Source organism: Drosophila sechellia, chromosome 2R, assembly GCF_004382195.2.
Source record: "Drosophila sechellia strain sech25 chromosome 2R, ASM438219v1, whole genome shotgun sequence".
NCBI classification, from domain to species: Eukaryota; Metazoa; Arthropoda; class Insecta; order Diptera; family Drosophilidae; genus Drosophila; species Drosophila sechellia.
Window position 1 is genome coordinate 8,579,396 of NC_045950.1, and position 17,318 is coordinate 8,596,713.

At 48.4% G+C, this 17,318-nt stretch overlaps 7 protein-coding genes across 7 annotated transcripts; 3 read left to right on the forward strand and 4 right to left on the reverse strand.

Moving 5' to 3' along the window:
• Positions 1-91: 91 nt before the first annotated feature.
• Positions 92-2,178, reverse strand: LOC6608841 (luciferin 4-monooxygenase). Its single transcript, XM_002033519.2, has 5 exons — positions 1,981-2,178; positions 1,709-1,916; positions 1,466-1,652; positions 1,289-1,405; positions 92-1,226 (listed from the first exon to the last, which is right to left on the reverse strand). The coding sequence occupies exons 1-5, from the start codon at positions 2,119-2,121 to the stop codon at positions 272-274; spliced, it is 1,608 nt and encodes a 535-aa protein (XP_002033555.1). The 5' UTR covers positions 2,122-2,178; the 3' UTR covers positions 92-271.
• A 2,733-nt stretch (positions 2,179-4,911) lies between these two features.
• Positions 4,912-6,781, forward strand: LOC6608842 (putative ATPase N2B). The gene is made up of 4 exons (XM_002033520.2): positions 4,912-5,452; positions 5,510-6,112; positions 6,169-6,420; positions 6,479-6,781. The coding sequence occupies exons 1-4, from the start codon at positions 5,054-5,056 to the stop codon at positions 6,599-6,601; spliced, it is 1,377 nt and encodes a 458-aa protein (XP_002033556.1). The 5' UTR covers positions 4,912-5,053; the 3' UTR covers positions 6,602-6,781.
• Positions 6,782-6,814: 33 nt separating this feature from the next.
• LOC6608843 (deoxyribose-phosphate aldolase) lies at positions 6,815-8,338 on the forward strand. Its single transcript, XM_002033521.2, has 3 exons — positions 6,815-7,118; positions 7,178-7,761; positions 7,824-8,338. Exons 1-3 carry the CDS (start codon positions 7,067-7,069, stop codon positions 8,229-8,231), a joined length of 1,044 nt encoding a protein of 347 aa, XP_002033557.1. The 5' UTR covers positions 6,815-7,066; the 3' UTR covers positions 8,232-8,338.
• On the reverse strand, positions 8,278-9,201 carry LOC6608844. Its single transcript, XM_032715523.1, has 2 exons — positions 9,106-9,201; positions 8,278-9,044 (listed from the first exon to the last, which is right to left on the reverse strand). The coding sequence occupies exons 1-2, from the start codon at positions 9,139-9,141 to the stop codon at positions 8,340-8,342; spliced, it is 741 nt and encodes a 246-aa protein (XP_032571414.1). The 5' UTR covers positions 9,142-9,201; the 3' UTR covers positions 8,278-8,339.
• Positions 9,202-9,815: 614 nt separating this feature from the next.
• LOC6608845 (probable nucleoporin Nup54) lies at positions 9,816-12,457 on the reverse strand. The gene is made up of 5 exons (XM_032714814.1): positions 12,254-12,457; positions 11,326-11,832; positions 10,896-11,262; positions 10,278-10,839; positions 9,816-10,211 (listed from the first exon to the last, which is right to left on the reverse strand). The coding sequence occupies exons 1-5, from the start codon at positions 12,306-12,308 to the stop codon at positions 9,870-9,872; spliced, it is 1,833 nt and encodes a 610-aa protein (XP_032570705.1). The 5' UTR covers positions 12,309-12,457; the 3' UTR covers positions 9,816-9,869.
• Positions 11,960-12,260, forward strand: LOC116800363. Its single transcript, XM_032714816.1, has 2 exons — positions 11,960-12,061; positions 12,123-12,260. The coding sequence occupies exons 1-2, from the start codon at positions 11,985-11,987 to the stop codon at positions 12,229-12,231; spliced, it is 186 nt and encodes a 61-aa protein (XP_032570707.1). The 5' UTR covers positions 11,960-11,984; the 3' UTR covers positions 12,232-12,260.
• A 307-nt stretch (positions 12,458-12,764) lies between the features above and the next one.
• On the reverse strand, positions 12,765-17,139 carry LOC6608846 (ubiquitin carboxyl-terminal hydrolase 35). Its single transcript, XM_002033524.2, has 4 exons — positions 15,779-17,139; positions 15,382-15,713; positions 14,308-15,142; positions 12,765-14,250 (listed from the first exon to the last, which is right to left on the reverse strand). The coding sequence occupies exons 1-4, from the start codon at positions 16,583-16,585 to the stop codon at positions 13,672-13,674; spliced, it is 2,553 nt and encodes an 850-aa protein (XP_002033560.1). The 5' UTR covers positions 16,586-17,139; the 3' UTR covers positions 12,765-13,671.
• Between the last annotated feature and the right edge of the window lie 179 nt (positions 17,140-17,318).

Below are 17,318 nucleotides of genomic sequence, written 5' to 3' on the forward strand. Positions count from 1 at the left end.
AAATAAAAAAGAATTCTCGTGACTACGCTTATCACGCCTAACACATCACAGAGGACAATCTTACGGTCTCCGAAACAAAACAAATATAAAATGGGGATTATAACCATTTGCAGGTACTATACAATTTATTGGGATCCAAAGGTCACACCTCCCTGTTGAGAACCCCTTCGCAGACAGGGTGCTTGAGCTGTTTTCCTCTTATAGTAAGTGTCTCAAGTACCTCTCGGCACTTCTGATTAAAACTATACTTGATGAGCGGATAACATGCACCTCACTTTCCAGATACGCGCTGGGCGACAAACACGTCGCGTGCCGTCTTTCGCATGGTCTTGCCATTGACATTGGCGGGCAGTTTGTCGGTGAACTGGACACCGGCTCTGAGCTGCTTCTGGGTGGCGGGCAATCGCTTGGCCACGTGCTCCACGATCTCCTTGGCAGAAATGGTGGCGCCCTTGCTCTTGACGACCAGTGCACCGGCGGCGTCACCCTCCCGCTCGTCGTAGATTCCCACCACGCAGACATCCTGCACCTGGGAGAGCTCCGCGATAACGGTCTCGATTTCCGTGGGCCAGTAGTGGAGGCCATTGTACTTGAGGATCTCCTTCTTGCGATCCACTATGTACAGGAAGTTCTGCTCGTCGAAGTAGCCCAGATCGCCGGTATGGAACCAACCCTCGAAGTCCTGCATGCGCCGAGTCTCCACGGGATTACCGTAGTAACCGTTCCATGCCTGACCCGTGTGCACATAGATCTCTCCCACCTGGTTGTAGCCCAAGCTCTTGCCATCCTCATCCACGATGCGGATCTTAATGCCCGGCACAGGCCTGCCCGCCGACGAGACGTTGCTGATTCCGATATTGATCGTGATGGCGCCCACCTCTGTCATCCCGTATCCCGAATTGAACATGGCTGTCTTGCAGAGTTCCTGCGACCGCTGAAGGGTGGCCAACGATATCGATCCTCCGCCGTAGTTGAGGTGCGTGATGGGAGCCAGAGCATCCGGCTTCGCATCCGGACAGGTGATCAGTGCGGACAGATGACGCGGCGGCAGCACAGCATAGTTGATCTTGTACTTCTTCACCAGTCCTACAAAGTTTTCAGGAGCAAAGGCTTTATTGCTGATAATGCGGGTGCAACCGAATACGGTGCTGAACACAAAGGCCCACAAGCCCGTGATCCAGTCCAAACAACTTCCTACATAGATAACCGACTGACTGGTGACCAACCTGATAAGATATATATGTAAACCCTAAGTGGTATTATCGGTGCATTATGAAGTTAGTCTTACATGCTGTCCTGGATCAGAATGCTGTTGGAAATGCAGACGGCCTTGGGCAAACCAGTGGTTCCAGAGGAGCACAGGATGGCTACGGTTTGATCACCTCCTTCCTTCAACACTTCCGGTCTACGAGGAAACAAATTACGTTGTCAAGTTCATAAAGTTTTTATTCTTTCTCATACTTACTGATACATCTTTTCTGTAGTGGTGGGATCCAGCAAGGTCTCGATGCCCTGAACTCCTTCCACATGATCCGTAATTGTAAAGATTTCCGGATGCCATCCTACCGTAGCCTTATGAACTTTATCGTACTCGTGTCCATCACAAAATATCAGTGTGGGCTTTGTGATCGAGAACACATGCGTCAAGGATGCTATACCAAATTAATTAATTACATTTTAATAAAGTGCTCCCCTTGACAGTACTTACCATCATCTAGCACCGGATTAACCGAATGGAATGGAGTGCCATTCATCAAACAGGCCACTCCAAGGGGCATCACATATGTTGAGTTTTTGGCTGCAATGCCAATGACATCCTTGTGGTTAAGACCCCTCTTCTTGAGGTACTGCGCAATCCGGATGGACCAGGTGAGACCCTGCTCGAAGGTGACAGTCACTCCATCTACATCACATATCTGGAACGAAAGTTTATGCTGATATATGCACTGAATAAAGAGAATCCGTTCCGGGCAGGCTCACCTGGCACACATTTTTGGGCCAGTTCTTCATGTTGTTGAAGATGATCTTGCCCACGGAGGTGTCATAGTTGTAGATGGAGTTGCGCTTGGCTCCGCTCCAGATATTATCCTTTTCGTTGTAGGTGGTTGGTATCATGGCCATGTTGTGGTTTCCTCGAAGATCTTGCTCGCCGTTAGAAAATGCAGTGGACTGTGGTGATCGCAAGTGAGTGCAGTTCTATTTATAAGGAGCCAGAACTCCGGGAATCCAGTCTCGATAGACACCTTGAGTGGATCCAATGCAAGTGGCTAACACCTGTACCATCTTATCTGTGCCTGGTGAAGATAGTGCACCAATAGATTTGCCCCGGAGAATGACTATTTTATACCCTGCTCCAAAGTCTTGAGGAACCCCATATCTTCAATATAAATACATTAATCCAATGCATTGTTTTGATAGTTTAACAGTAGACTAAAACCACCTTTTAAACCACATAACTGCATTTATAGGGAATTAGGGAATACTTAAAGTGGAGTATATATCCAAGTAGCATTAAAAAATGCACCTATCTAATCTTTCTCGTTCACTGCTAAATCGAAGCAAATGAGAATCCCAAGTTACCACTGAAAAACATATATATGTAGATGTCGTAATAGGTAAAATCTGCCAATATAAAGCACCTGACTGGTATCTGTGACACAAATCACGAAATCTAAACAAAAGTGCAGGAAGTGCCACAGTAATTCGATTATCGCCAGTTTCCATTAATCATCAGATTTAAAACGAACCATAACAAGATTTACGGGCTGTAAATCCTTTTGTTACCTTGCATTTCTGATTGGAGGTTTACGTAGCCAAAGGCTTGTTATTGTCGTTCAGGGTTAATTAGTAAGTCGGTAGGAAGTCATGTTTATGATGATCTTGTTTAACTTTGATTCTAATAAGTAAATTATTTTAAATATGTTCAAAGCTTTAAACAATATTTTTGTGCTGTGAAATCAAGAGACAGCCGATGTTTCAATCTCCCGTCCTGAGTCCAAGTGGCCTCTGGCTCAAGACGGACGATGAAAAAGCGAGGGCGTTTGCTTTGCACCTGACCTCCACCTTCTTGCCCTTTAACCTAACAGACGACTCAAACCGCGTAGAAATCAATAACTTTCTGGACGCTCCGACTGTACCGGCTCGCCCCATTAGGCATACCACACCGAAGGAAGTCATGATGCAGCTGAAGGCGCTACACATCAAGAAAACCCCTGGTTACGATAGCATCGACAACCGTGCAGCGAAGTCTCTGCCACGCAAAGGAGTCCTAGCCTTAGTTAAAATTTTTAATGCCATGCTAAGGCTAGGGCACTTTCCAAGGCAATGGAAGCGAGCACGTATCATCATGATACCTAAAGCCGGAAAGCCGCCAACGCAGATCGATGCATATCGCCCAATCAGCCTGCTATCAACATTCTCTAAGATCTTTGAGAGAATACTCTTAGCCTGCCTGATGGAACTGCCGCAAGTAGTGAACCACATACCTCCACACCAATTTGGTTTCAGGAAGTCCCACGGCTGCCCTGAACAAATACATCGACTGGTGAACCAGGTGACGCATGGCTTCGAGCACAAACTCTACACGGTCGGCGTCTTTCTAGACGTGAAGCAAGCGTTTGACAAGGTGTGGCATGAGGGCCTTCTATACAAGATGAAAGCTTTCCTTCCTGCTCCCTACTATGCCATCCTGAGATCGTTCATCTCTAATCGGACGTTCGACGTTGCAGTGCGTGATGCTCGATCCAGCCTGGAAGAGATTCACGCAGGAGTTCCACAGGGAAGTGTTCTTGCGCCCTTCCTATTCACCCTGTACACTGCTGACATGCCATCTCCCGGAAACAACGCCGAAGTCCCCCGGCTCAGCTGCTCCTGGCCACTTACGCCGATGACGCTGCCATGTTGGCGTCTCATCCTTCACTGCAAACTGCCTCCAACGCAGTCCAGGAATGGCTGCACGCAATCGAAAAATGGACTGCCAAATGGAATGTGGCCATTAACTCCTCAAAGTCAGACTGTGTAACTTTTTCCCTGCGACCCGGAACCTGCACAGATCTGACCTTCGATGGAAGCCCTATCACCAATGCTAGATCGCACTGCTACCTAGGAGACTGACCTGGAGGGCCCACATCACGTCGGTCAAATCTAAGTCTCTGGCGAAGCTAAAAAAGCTCGACTGGCTCTTCCACTCCAGGAAACTTCAAATGAGCTCTAAGGCTCTTTTAATCAAAGCCATTCTCGCTCCAACGTGGAGTTATGCCATCCAGGTGTGGGGAACTGCTGCCAAATCCCAGCTTAGTAGGCTCCGTGTGGTCCAGTCGAGAGCTGCACGTCACGCATCTGGGCTCCTCTGGTACGTGACGAACATGGTCATCGAAAGAGATCTGAAAGTTACCCTTCTTGGGGATCAGATTAATTTCCACAGTAGCCGTTATGCCGACAGGCTTATGGCCCACCCGAACCGACTAGCAACTATCCTAGCTGATCCCATCTCCCTCCGAAGACTGAAGAGGGTACACCCCAGCGATCTCCTTACCCGGAGGATAATATAACATATTTCATTTTAAGTAATTGATAACTAGACTAGATTTTTCTTTCTTTTGTACTTTATAATTAGGATACCACTTGGTCTCATTTATCTTTATCACACATTAGGTTATGTTCAGAGGAATTACTGAACGATTCCTTTTGAAACCTTAATAAATAGAATTAGTTCCCTTTAAAAAAAAAAAGGCTATTTTATACTATTTATACTATCTTTCTTAAAAACTATTTTTAGCTTTATAGTATTAATTTCTTACTGTCCACATTTTGTTAGCAAAAATTTTAAAATGCGGTTGCTCCAAATAATCTGGCAGCTCTTGTAACCTTCTGGCAACGGTGCGGACAGCTTTCAGATCAGCTGTTGTTGCTGCCAGCCCTGGTTAGGGAAAATTTCACGGCCAACAACCAAAATTCGCGGTCAAAATTCGCGGAAGTGAGGTCTCTAGTTTTATGTAATGTCTAGATGACGCGGATTTTGCTCCTAGTTAAGCGCTAATTGTGGCACTCTGCTATGTTCACCTACCACCTGGGGCTCGTGGTCCGCTGCGCGCGGCAAAAGCCGCTGCTCCTGTGGGCACCCGCCTGCCACATGAGCGGTCTCAATCCGCTGAAGGAATACGAGAAGCGTGTTAGTTCTGGCCAACTGATGACCGACAACAGGCAGCTGCAGACAATGAAGGAGCTGGATGCGCTGTACCACAAGATCCAGGGGTATAAACCCAGCTACAGGGCGGGCGGTGGCGGCGGAGGATTCTTCAGTTCAATCTTCGGTAGGAAATCTTCCACCGAAGATGACGATCAGGATGATCCTAACGCTGGCAGTCACGCTCCCCAGGGTCTGTACCTGTACGGCAGCGTGGGTGTGGGCAAGACCACTCTTATGGACCTGTTCTTCGACTGCTGCACCCAAGTAAGTGCTAAATGAATATTTCTCGAGGTCCATATTCACATGACTTGTGACTTTCAGATTCATCGCAAGCAGCGCGTCCATTTCACTTCGTTCATGAACACCGTGCACACCCGCATCCACGAGGCCAAGCAGAGACAAGGACCTGTTGACCGTGCCTTTAATTCTGAGAAGCCAGCACCATTTGATCCCACAAAACCGGTTGCTGACCTGATCGCCAGCGAGTCCTGGTTGATTTGCTTCGATGAATTTCAGGTGACGGACATAGCCGACGCCATGGTGCTTAAGCGATTGTTTACGCATCTCTTCCGCCATGGCATTGTGGTTGTGGCCACCAGCAATCGGCATCCAGAGGATCTGTACAAGAACGGACTGCAGCGCACGAACTTTCTTCCCTTCATTACGTTGCTTCAGCATCGCTGTAAGGTGTCCCAGTTGGATTCTATTGACTACCGACGTATAGCTCAATCTGGTGACACCAACTACTTTATCAAAGGCCAAACGGATGCAGACGGCAGTATGAATCGCATGTTCAAGATCCTGTGCGCCGAAGAAAACGATATTATCCGGCCGCGGACCCTGACTCATTTCGGAAGAGATCTGACCTTCAATCGCACGTGTGGACAGGTACTGGACAGCACCTTCTCGGAACTCTGTGATCGCGTAAGCAAACTATTAATATAATATCTGACCCATACTCACAACATATCCCGCATTAGCCTTTGGCTGGCAGTGATTTCTTACAGATATCGCAGTTCTTTCACACCGTCCTCATCCGAGATGTGCCCCAACTGACCCTTGATTTGAAGGCACAGATGCGACGATTTATCACGCTCATAGATACCCTTTACAATAACCGAGTGCGTGTGGTGATATCGGCCGACGTTGCGCTGGAAAACTTGTTCAGCTTTACTGGAGGCTCCAAAACGCTGTCCGATTCAGAACGGACCCTAATGGACGATCTAAATATAGTAAGTAACTAAATTTGTCATTTGTTTACCATTAAAATTAACACGTTTTTGCTTACAGAAAGAATCCAAAGCCAGTTTTTTCACCGGGGAGGAGGAGCTTTTCGCCTTTGATCGCACACTATCTCGACTCTATGAGATGCAGAAGCGGGAGTACTGGGAGCAGTGGGCCAAACATCGATGAAATCCCTTGTCACAAAGCAGTAGTTCAATTAGCGCTTTTAAAATTACATGTTTTCTACCTCGCAGACGCGGTATTTTAAAATTCACAATATCTTGTACTTACAAATTTCATATCGAAAATGCAATATTAAAAATAGGTGTATTTCGCAAGTATTAAGCCAATAAAAAATAGACAAAGTTACCTAAGCGATTGGCTTTATTAAACAACAGTAAGCTGTTAAGTTTTACATAACAAAATTGTTTATTGTTAATATCGGTGATCTTTTTAACGAAATCCAGCTCACAAATTATCAGTTAATGCAAGCGGTCTGGCAACGTCCTCATCAGCTGTCCAACAAGCAAATTGATAAGATTTCTCCCATGTTTTTCGGTTGAGGTTGAGGAGAAGATTAGAGGTCAGGATCAGCGATCGAACGATTTTATCTTCAAGTGGAATTTAGTCAGCTAAATTTACGGTTTGACAGCAATGAGCAGCATGGATGTGAAGGAACTGGAAGTAAACAAAACCCTGCCCTATGGTAAGAAATTGGACGATACAACGATCATAAATATATGTATATACATATACATTTCACAGACCCCTCATTGCTTAAGGTGAACATCTCGCTGCGGCAGGTCGAGGAGATCGCCTTGACGGTGTCCCAGCGATGCCATGTCACCGGAGCCAACGAAATCGCCTGGGCGCTGAGGGCTCTGATGCTGACAGACCTGACCACTTTGGCGGGCGATGATACGGCTGCCAATGTGCGGAGACTGTGCCTACGCGCCTGCTATCCCTTCGAGCCGCAGTTCTTCGACAAGTTCTTCGACCGGGCTCTCATCCCAGAGATTCACACTGCCGCCGTTTGCGTTTATCCCGCCAGGGTAAAGGATGCCTATTTAGCTATCCAACAGTACGACAAACTGGATAAGGTTGCCATTGCAGCTGTGGCCACGGGCTTTCCCACGGGCCAGTACGGCCTGCAGACCCGCTTGCAGGAGATCAGCCACGCCATTCTGGCTGGAGCCACCGAGATCGACATTGTGATCAATCGCCAGTTGGCTCTTGTTGGCGACTGGGAGGCCATGTACAACGAGGTGGTCCTTATGCGCAGTGCCTGTGGACAAAGGGCTCACCTAAAAACAATTCTGGCCATCGGGGAGCTGGGCACCATGGATAATGTAAAATCAACGTCGCCCAATCACTATACTTAAATACCATTCAAATCCATTCTTTTCTTCAGGTCTACAAAGCAGCCATGGTTTGCATGATGGCCGGAGCGGATTTCATCAAGACCTCCACGGGAAAGGAGACGGTCAACGCCACCCTACCCGTTGGCCTGGTCATGATATTTGCCATTCAGGAATTCAAACGACGCACGTGCCAGATTGTGGGCCTTAAGCCAGCCGGAGGAGTAAAGACTGTGCGAGATGCGATCGCCTGGATGACGTTGGTGAACGAAACTCTTGGCATCCGCTGGTTGCGTCCCGAGAGGTTCCGTTTCGGAGCCTCCGGATTGCTGGACGACATTGAACGCGTTGTGCGTCAGGGTGTCAAAAAACTGGAGGAGGAGGAGGCTCAGAAAAATGTGCCCGTCTCTCGCGAGGCTGCTGCTGCCGAGACCTTCTGCAAGGAGCTGCGCAAGAAGTAGGAGGAGGCCAACTGGTCGAATCTTTATTCTGGACTTTATTCACTCTAAGTGCATTTATTGTAGCTTTTTTATACAACTGACTAAAACCTATAGTGAAAAAAAACCAATCTATGTTCGACGTTCATCCTGGACTGGAGACTTGAAGTTAAAGGCTAACTGCGCAGGAGCCGCCATCAGATCTTCCTCGGCCTGCTCTTCACCATGCTGCAAGAGCTCTGTGGGCGCAGCCGACTCCTTGTGGGGCTGATTGTCAGGAATCTTTACCTGCATGTCCACTGCAAAGAAAGAGTCGTCGAAGTTTATTCGGTTGCGCTCGTCCTGCTCTAGATACATGGCTTTGGGCGCAGTTGCTCCGCCCATGGCCCTCTCATAGGTGTTCAGCCACTTGAGATTGAGGTTGATATGCTTGTTGGCAGCGTTAAACTTCTTTGGCTTCTTTTTTGGCTTTTCCGCGTAGTAGTTGTGCTCCGTCTTTTGCGGCGGAGGAGCAATCTTCTCCAGCATTCGGCTCTTGGCATCCAGCTTAGGCTCCACAAAGTCGTATAGAGGTAAATAGAAGTTATACGGCTGCTCCGTTGGCGGCAGCAACCGCTGCTGGGGCTGCACTTGCTCCTTCACCTGACTACTGGCCTCCGCCATGGCATCTTCCTCTAGAGCCGGCCCAAAGATTTCCCCAGCACGCCGCAGCAGATTCTCTAAACGCTCTATGGTGATGATGTGAGGATGTATGAGCTGGACATCGTCGTGCAGCTGTGCCCGCCGAGCTGTCGGTGGTTTGGCCACCACGCTACAGCAAAAGGCGCACAAAACCAACTGCAAGGATTTGAAAACTTAGTCCGATTTTCGCACGGAGCGGTCAAGCCCAACAACTCACAACCAGTAAACCATTCATGTCCAATTTAATTCCCATAGCTCTGAATGTTTCACTTTCAGCTCCTCATAGGCAGTGCTCCAATTGAACCACCTTCACTTTCTTAGATCTGAAACGATGTGAGGCCTCCTTGGAGCTGGCCAATTCATTTATACTGGCGCTACATGCTCGAAACGGAAGCTCGGAAGTCTCCGCCATCAATGGCCAACAAAAAACCTGCACGGACCCTGGCTGGCTGGCTGGCTGGCTGGCTGGGAGAAAACTAGTTTCCCACACAAGAAATAAATATGTAACGAGCCAACTAACTAGACTGCACATGTATGCACACGCCAGAGCGCATAATAATGTTAATGTAACAACGATGGTGATACCGATGCTGGGAGTTGAACAAACTGGAACTGCCAGAGACGAACCGTTTGCCACTCATAATGAGTCCGAGCGATTGCCTCCTGCCTAGCCGTCGAAATTGGACAATTTCAGGCAGTGGCCGAGGAAAAGTCGGGCGGTCCAAGAGCTGTGCGGTGCAAGTGCATTGACCCACACAATTATTTCCGCAGCATTGGCGACGAATGTGTGAACTCGTTTCGATTGTTTCGACTCATTGCCCGTATAAGTGCAAGTTCAAAGCTGCAGGAAATGCTAAACGACGACATAATGGCAAAAGTGTAACGGCCACAACTTGTTCGTTGACACGATCATCAAAAATCACCGGGTTGTGTTACACATATGTGGGTTTTATTCAACGTATCAGCTCAATTCTATTCCTATCACGATTGTCGCAGCTCGGGCAGTCCTTTAATTATAACATCCAGCGCCCTCAGGTCCTTGTTGACGGTATCGCTCAGCACCTCCATGGCGCGCTGCTGCATGCTCAGGAAGGTCTTCATCTCGTCCTCCGATTCCTTGTCGAGGGCATACTCGGCCCCACCGTTGGCGGCGAATTGATTGCGCTGCATGCGCATCTGGGAGAGCAGCTCGCTGAGTCGGCCCTTGAATTGTGTGGGTGCGGACACGACAGCCAGCATGTTCTGTAGCTTGGTGCGCATGGCCTCCTCCTCGGGCGTCAAGGAAGTGCCCACCTTGCGGGTGCACTCTTGTTTCACTATTATCTGTGGGTGAAAAATGTGGATTTCTAAATGTAAAATAAAGTTGGGTATTTAACTACTTGTCCCTACCCTTAGTATGCGATGACCGAGCTCGGCCAGTTTCCGTTTATGTTCAAGTATCTTTGCTGTGGCTGTGGCGTGGCGCTTCTTGAGTTCTGTCAGCTCACCCTCCACCTTCTTTATGTACAATGCATGCGTGTCCGTTTCTTGCTCCTGACACTTAACGCGCCACTTCAAGTCGCTGAAGCCCACCATGGGCACTGGTATATATATAGTAGGATCTGGATTGTCGGAATTGGCCTGACGCCACATGCGCGGATCCACGCCACGGGGTGGATTTTCAAGGTACTCCCTTAATTGATCTTCGTCGGGTAATACCAGAGCCAAAGACTCCACAACACCAAGATTATTGAGTTGCGGTTTCAGCGACGCCTGATTTAGGTAGCTTGACAGATCGGTGGCCAATATACGCTTGCTTTCGTTGGGAGGATGCTGCAGTTTTTCCTCAACGTAAATAACCATTTGGCACTTTTTGTTCTCCAGCTCCTTAATGGAATCTATGTGAACAAGCATGTTGGGCTTGCTCCCAAATAAACTGTGAAGCGTTTGAATCACTTGTTGCTGGTGTGGCCTTAAATAAAATGAATTAATACCAATGCCATGATGTAGACAAGCACTAAAACTTACTTGACAGCTGAGAGTTCTCGGCAGAAGTTAAGAGCCACCAGTCCCAACTTGTTATCCTTGCCCGGCATACGACTGTAACCTATGGCCTTGAACCGGCACATCACGTTCTCCGGCGTAATGTCTACCGGCGCCGCACTCTGGGAGTAAAACATCTTCCCAGTGCCCCACGTAGCCTGCAAGTAGTTCCATTTGGCCACTATTTTGTCCCGTTCATCACCGAAAATGGATACATTCAGAATGGATTGGGCAAACGCCTCGTCAGCCGATATGGGCGCTGGCTGCTGTTGCGGCTGTCCAAGCATGAAGCTGGTGCCGCCGAATCCACCAAATCCCGGCGTAACTGTTGTATTCGCTGGTTTACCAAATGCTGAAACATAAACCAGGTTAGGAATACCACAGAAAGACAAATAACAAATCGCAAATAACTTACTAGATCCGAAGGCTCCGCCCCCAAAGCCAGTGGACTGGTTGGTGCCAAAGCCTCCAAAAGCAGGAGCCGACGTTGTGGATGTGCCAAAGCCGGAAAATCCACTTGCTGGCGCTGTACTCGCAGCTGCCTGTTGGCCGAATCCGCTAAAAGCTGGTGGTGCTGCACTAGTCGCTGGAGCGCCGAACAGACCGGCCTGACTTGTTGCCGGAGCTGCTCCAAATCCGCCAAAACCGCCTCCTCCCAGACCCGTGCCCGCTGTTGTGGTTGTCGCCGCACCAAATGCCGGAGCACTGCCAAAGGCGGAGCCGCCAAAGGCAGAAGTTCCTGTGGCGGCTCCAAAAGCAGGGGCTGCAGCGGTTGCTCCAAAGGCGGAACCTGCTCCGAAGGCAGAAGTCGCAGGTTGGGCGCCAAAAGTCGGAGTCGATGTGGCCTGTGCTCCGAAAGCGGGTGCTGGCTGGCTGGTTGCAGCTGTGCCTCCAAACGGCGATCCGAAGAGGCCACCGGTTGCTGAACAAACGAGATAAGAAGACCCAAAATGGGTCAGTGTTTTGAAAACTATGCTTCTGCCTTGGATTCTTATCTGCGATTTCGGGTTCCAAAATTCTACAGAAGCTGCCCTTAGTTTGCCTCAAGCTGTGGTCGCCTGCTGGTCGTGGAAAATGGCTCTGGTTTTCATATTGCTGATTCTCCTGCTGGGTTTCGTGGGATACGTAGCCTATGTGGTCCACAAGAAGGGGTGAGCATCATTGTCTGGCCACAGGAGAACGCTGACACTACGTAGCACGCCCCACATCCAGCATAGATCCCAAGGACATCCGCATCCACAGCCTGCAGGACGCTAAGAAGCTGCTGAAGCCTCCACCATGTGGAAATGGACCCCACAAATACTTGGAGAAAAGGGCATGAGGCCTTGTTTACAGAAACTCACTTTTGGCCGGCGTGCTTGTTGCTCCCAGCGACGTGTTGGCTCCGAAGAACGACATGATGCGGTATTCTGAAGGACGTTACTTTGCCGCACAGTTTGGTTGCCTTTCCTAAAGGCCGGAATTTGTACAATTCTAATTTATTGTAATAAAATTAGTCTTAATCCTAATAAACGTAAAATTTTGGCGCTTTCTAGCAGTGTTACCAGATTGTGAATGAGCACTCCTCCTTGCTAACAACAACACTTGAATTGCCCATAATAATTTGGTAACACTGTCGCGCGGTCTAAATTATCGATAGTCTTACTACCCCCGATTTCGGATTGTTAGTTCGCTATAATTTGAAATTTGGCGGTTTAATGTTTTGCGCCACTTCAATGATCCTATCTAGTGATTTAATGTTCTCTAATGTATGAACTGAATATAATATCCTCGGTTCTCGTACTACTTTTCTTTTTGATTTAGAAACATTCTTGAATTTTGTTGCTTTCATCATACTCTTATAATTAAACGCTCTTTGGGCTTGTTCTTTTCTTTATTGATACACTTATATCATAGCATAGTATAGATTTTGGTTATCAATAGACATACACCATATACAAATTTCCTTGAAATTATTTCAATTTAATTGCAATAACGTTCAAAATTCATCGCATCCTCTGCTCCCCAGATCCAAAGAGATACATTTATATATATCAATTACAAATTCGTGTAGCACACTAGCAAATTTTTTGAAATTTGCCAAAATTAACAGTGAAACTAATAATACGATCCGAGGGTTATAGCCCGATCTATACAAGATCTGTTTATGTTTATGTTTATACAAGTCAATGCCGCGATTATCTTGTTTTGTAGCTTCTGCTAGTTCGATTGCAACTCGAGATTTGATTTAATTTCGAGCTGTGCGTTAAAAACTAGGGTGCATACATTATTTCTGATTTAGTGTTTTGGAAGTTAGTGGTCTTCGGATATATCGCACTTATTTCTGGCTAATTCAGATGTTTTTTTAAATTTGTATAATTTAATATGTATGTGTTCGCATATATGCACGTTCTAAAACTAGGTTTGTGTTAACAAAAACAAAAAAATTATAACAATTTTGTAAATGGAAATACAATAATAGTTTGCGTTCGTATGAGTGGATGAGTATAATGATTTTTGGGGCAACGGACCGAAGCATCAAGGAGGAAAGGAAGAAACAGTTTAGAAAACATGGACAACAACGCAAGGAGGTAGCGAACAAGCGGTCGGAAAACGCGTTTCTTATACACTTCGAAATACGTAGGCGCATATATCTCGATTGGTTGTGAACGTGCTATATATATGTATGTAACATTTCGATTAGTATGCGCGTGTTTCATAAAGTAGACAAGTATATGTTCTAGTGGCCTCCGGTGTGCTCGCTCTCCTCGCCGCCGCTTCCTCAGAATACGAAGCGGTTGATGTTCATGCCCAGTCCATTGCCTCCACATCCTCCGGGCGGCGGCGGCCCCTTATCGTCTTCGTCACCATCGCCATCGAAGTTGTGGCGGCTGACAAACGCATTGCCGTGACCGCTGTTGCCACGCTTAAAGCGTTGCATCTTCAACTCTTCGTTGTAAACATGGTTGTCCTTTCTTACGTAGTCGCGAAGTCGACGCGGCAGCTCCTCCAGCTTCAAAGGCGGCGCCAGCGGCACAGAGACCACCTGGTCATTTGAGCGCGATACCATACTCGAACTGCAGCTGGCCGTAGCCGAATTAGACTCATTGGAGTGGCCGCACATCTTGTAGAACAGGATGTAGGGCGTGTTGGGCGAAGTGAGATTGTGCATCTCCTCCGGTTTGGAGTGGGTAACCACGTTATCGTTGAACTTGTACCAATTCTTGGCTTGATCCGCCGCGAACGTAAAGTAATGGCCGGAATCCATGCTGTACCCGGCGTGCACAACACCCGCATACAGATCATAGTGCACAGTTGACATCTCCTGCAGCGAGTCCTTTGCCGACATTTTTACTGTGACCTAGCGTGCGAAATGGTTAGCTAAACTTGTAGCGGAGAAATTCACTGCGATACTTACGCTCTCATCGTGGAACACCTTATGCATGAGCTTGGTGCGGAAGTGGTACTTCTGATCGTACTTGAACTGCTTAAGCGTGAGAATAAGGTTCTTCGGTGCCTGGGTGACCCCGATGTGGCGCTCCGCATCGCAAAGCCTCTTGCATTGTGGACAGAAATATTGATTCTCACCGTCCAGCTTCTCGGGCGAGCAGTAGTACTCGATCAGATCCTGCACAGAGTAGTTGGTGGCTCCACAGTCTTCCTGATCATCGGGAAATGACAGCTGGAGTTCGCGGAAGCTGTCCTCGTTACGGCTCTCCCAGCCGCAGCTCAAACATCGGTAGGTGGTGGAAAGCTTGCCAGCGAACGTCTTGTCAATGGTAGATGGTGGTCTCGCCTGATCGACCTGCTGGTCCTGCTGCTGTAAGCCGTTGGCTTTGGTGGGAGTCGCGGGTAGTGTCGGTGTGGGCTTGTGATTACAATTGTCACTGTTGCTTCCACTGCTGAGCTCGTGATCCTTGCTGTTGTACGGAATTACCCCGCTCGACAATATATCCTCGCTCAGCAGTGCGGGCAAATCGTCCATTTCCTTGCCGGTCTTTGAAGGACCAACACTGTGACCAGTGACTAAGGAGTTGCCGATCTCGTGCTCGTGCAGCAAGTCGAGCAGATGTCCTAGGAACTCAGAGCTGTCCTGTTGTAGGCCGGGCGTGAAACTTGGCGGCCGGGTGGCGTTCAGAACTTTCGAAGGCGTCAGTTCGTAGCGCAGCGAGTGGTGCATCAGGGCGATCTGCTGCTGCACTTTCATGAGCAGCACTGAATTGCCTTCGATAAGCAGGATTTGCCTGCTAAAACTGCAAATGGAATAGGAGTATATGTAGTTTGTTATTGTGCAGTTGTAAAAATATAAAAAGCTAATAAGCGGGTATGCTGATTATTTTCGTTAGCGGAATTTGAGACGTAAAACCAATTTATAAACAAGAGGCGCCGCAAATATAGACCCGATTTTTTTATCATAAATATGAGGCAAAGATATTACATTGCGCTTCAACTTTGGGGTGAGGTGAGGTTTCTCCATTTGATCTTTACTTACTCGCTGGTCATGGCTAGCGCCTGTAGTACGCTATTCATGTAGCAGGTGTTCCCCAGGTTAACGAGTCCAACCCTTGCATTCCGCCGACCCCACGGCTGGGCATTCTCATGCATTGCCTTCGCCAGAGCCACGCAATTGGGAGAGGGCTCATATGTCTGCAGGGCCTTCTTGGTTGCAACATAGAGCTCATCCTGATCGTAGAAACGTAGCATTAGGGCGCTGGTTAGGTCGACCAGCTGCTGCAGACATTTCTTGGTTTCCAGGCCAATCTCGTCCATGGTGGCCGACTGATTCTTCACATACTGCAAGACTCGTGGGATCCTTGGCAAGATCTAAAAGGGTAATCAAGCAATTGTCAATAAAGATGTGGAAGCTAATCTTTAAGTGTAGCGTTTACCTTGTGAAAAACCTCGGGGGTCTGATTAATCGTTGACAGCATGTGAAACACAACCGGTGCGGCCTTTTGCCTCAGCGCCGGAAAGATCATCACGTGGAACAGCTTCTCGATGTTGTCCATTGCAATCTCGTCGAGCAGCGCCATTTTGCCCTGATCCCTTAGCCCCTTGAGAAGCGCCAGCACCCAGAGATTGAGGGTGCTGCAAAAGGTGCAGTACGTGATCCAATCACAGAGCAGGTTCACCGTCTTCTTAATGCTCGAGTCCTGCACATTCTGTTCCAGTAACGAGTGTACAGACTCCAGGATCTGCGTGGAGTCGAACAGCTGGAACACAATGGCCACGGCACACGAGGGTGGTGGTTCGAACGGCGACTTGGTGATCAGCTCGTAGACGACACGCAGGTAGAACATTTGGTGGAACTTCTCGTTGCGCGTGGCTAGAAAGGCGCCGACCTGGCAGACGTCTTCCTTTAGGCGTGGACAGGATGCGCCTCGTGGAATTTGCAGACGGGCCAAGTCCACGATAACCCTCTCGCAGATGGCCATCACATTGTGGCCTTGCTCCGGCATATCGATGCTTTGGAGGTATGCCAGCAGGGCCTTAATGTCCCGCTTGCCCGATCGGTTGGAGTTCAGGTTCTCGCCAGAGGGCGATCCCGTGTCCGTGCCCTTTGGCACTACGTTCTCTTCGGCGTTCGCCAGTCCGTTCGCGGATATGGGTTTGGCGTTGGGCGGAATGCCGTTGCCAGCTCCTCCGGCATTATCCGAGGCGTCACCTGCCTCGCTGTTATTCTGCTTAACGGCCATTTCGCGTTTCACTCGCTTGGCGTGGGCGTGGACGTGGGTGGCACAAAGGCTTGTGGACCACAGGATTGAATGGAACTTCCAGTTGCCGATGGGCGGAGGCGTTGGCTTGCCTAGCGCCCGAACACAGCGGCTTTTTCGTTGCCTGCGACTCTGAGCGAGGAGTCTGAGCCGCGTGTCCTTGAACCGGGCTCCGTTACGTGTCGTCTTTACGATTTGTCTGCGACCTTTCAACGGGTCTCGAGTGCTCCTCGATCCCTGCCCGATCCTGGCCAGAAGCTGCGCCCCGCCACCAGGGCTTCAGAACAGAGTCCTAGACGAATGTGGTGCACGGTAGGGTCGGTGGCCCGTGCCACATCTAAGGCTCCTCTTTTTTCGGTTTACCTGCTCGGCTTTAGCTTCGATTGCTTGCTTACACGTCGCCCGTTCGACAAAATAGCCCGAATAGATTTAATTCGCCCTAAAAACTACAATTTTGACTGCTTTAAAACGAATTCTTTGTGATATTTCGGATTTGTTAATGTTGTCTACTGAGTCAGTGAAAGCGTTATCGACACGTTCAGACTGAATGACGGCCAGGGCGACACTGCATGACAAGTCGGGGTGTGTGAGAATGAGGTGGCACAAAAATTCTTAATTGTATTTGTATGCTGGGGTAATGCTTACTAAAAAAAATTACTATTTTGATTTAAGTTGATATATGTAGCCCTTAAAAAAGTAATCTAGGTCTTACAAA

What these genes read in the sequence shown, in the direction of transcription:
- LOC6608842 (XM_002033520.2), top strand. Translation starts at nt 5,054, where the DNA reads ATGTTCACCTACCACCTGGGGCTCGTGGTCCGCTGCGCGCGGCAAAAG. An exon ending in TCTTCGACTGCTGCACCCAA is followed by an intron (nt 5,453 to 5,509) that starts GTAAGTGCTAAA and finishes TGTGACTTTCAG; the next exon opens with ATTCATCGCAAGCAGCGCGT. An exon ending in TCTCGGAACTCTGTGATCGC is followed by an intron (nt 6,113 to 6,168) that starts GTAAGCAAACTA and finishes ATCCCGCATTAG; the next exon opens with CCTTTGGCTGGCAGTGATTT.
- LOC6608841 (XM_002033519.2), bottom strand. Translation starts at nt 2,121, where the DNA reads ATGGCCATGATACCAACCACCTACAACGAAAAGGATAATATCTGGAGC. An exon ending in GGCCCAAAAATGTGTGCCAG is followed by an intron (nt 1,917 to 1,980) that starts GTGAGCCTGCCC and finishes CTTTCGTTCCAG; the next exon opens with ATATGTGATGTAGATGGAGT. An exon ending in TAATCCGGTGCTAGATGATG is followed by an intron (nt 1,653 to 1,708) that starts GTAAGTACTGTC and finishes AATTTGGTATAG; the next exon opens with CATCCTTGACGCATGTGTTC.
- LOC6608845 (XM_032714814.1), bottom strand. Translation starts at nt 12,308, where the DNA reads ATGTCGTTCTTCGGAGCCAACACGTCGCTGGGAGCAACAAGCACGCCG. An exon ending in GGGCGGAGCCTTCGGATCTA is followed by an intron (nt 11,263 to 11,325) that starts GTAAGTTATTTG and finishes TTTATGTTTCAG; the next exon opens with CATTTGGTAAACCAGCGAAT. An exon ending in CGAGAACTCTCAGCTGTCAA is followed by an intron (nt 10,840 to 10,895) that starts GTAAGTTTTAGT and finishes ATTTTATTTAAG; the next exon opens with GCCACACCAGCAACAAGTGA.
- LOC6608846 (XM_002033524.2), bottom strand. Translation starts at nt 16,585, where the DNA reads ATGGCCGTTAAGCAGAATAACAGCGAGGCAGGTGACGCCTCGGATAAT. An exon ending in CCCCCGAGGTTTTTCACAAG is followed by an intron (nt 15,714 to 15,778) that starts GTAAACGCTACA and finishes TTACCCTTTTAG; the next exon opens with ATCTTGCCAAGGATCCCACG. An exon ending in AGGTGTTCCACGATGAGAGC is followed by an intron (nt 14,251 to 14,307) that starts GTAAGTATCGCA and finishes TTCGCACGCTAG; the next exon opens with GTCACAGTAAAAATGTCGGC.
- LOC6608844 (XM_032715523.1), bottom strand. Translation starts at nt 9,141, where the DNA reads ATGGGAATTAAATTGGACATGAATGGTTTACTGGTT. An exon ending in ACATGAATGGTTTACTGGTT is followed by an intron (nt 9,045 to 9,105) that starts GTGAGTTGTTGG and finishes AAATCCTTGCAG; the next exon opens with TTGGTTTTGTGCGCCTTTTG.
- LOC6608843 (XM_002033521.2), top strand. Translation starts at nt 7,067, where the DNA reads ATGAGCAGCATGGATGTGAAGGAACTGGAAGTAAACAAAACCCTGCCC. An exon ending in AAACAAAACCCTGCCCTATG is followed by an intron (nt 7,119 to 7,177) that starts GTAAGAAATTGG and finishes TACATTTCACAG; the next exon opens with ACCCCTCATTGCTTAAGGTG. An exon ending in AGCTGGGCACCATGGATAAT is followed by an intron (nt 7,762 to 7,823) that starts GTAAAATCAACG and finishes TCTTTTCTTCAG; the next exon opens with GTCTACAAAGCAGCCATGGT.
- LOC116800363 (XM_032714816.1), top strand. Translation starts at nt 11,985, where the DNA reads ATGGCTCTGGTTTTCATATTGCTGATTCTCCTGCTGGGTTTCGTGGGA. An exon ending in TATGTGGTCCACAAGAAGGG is followed by an intron (nt 12,062 to 12,122) that starts GTGAGCATCATT and finishes CCCCACATCCAG; the next exon opens with CATAGATCCCAAGGACATCC.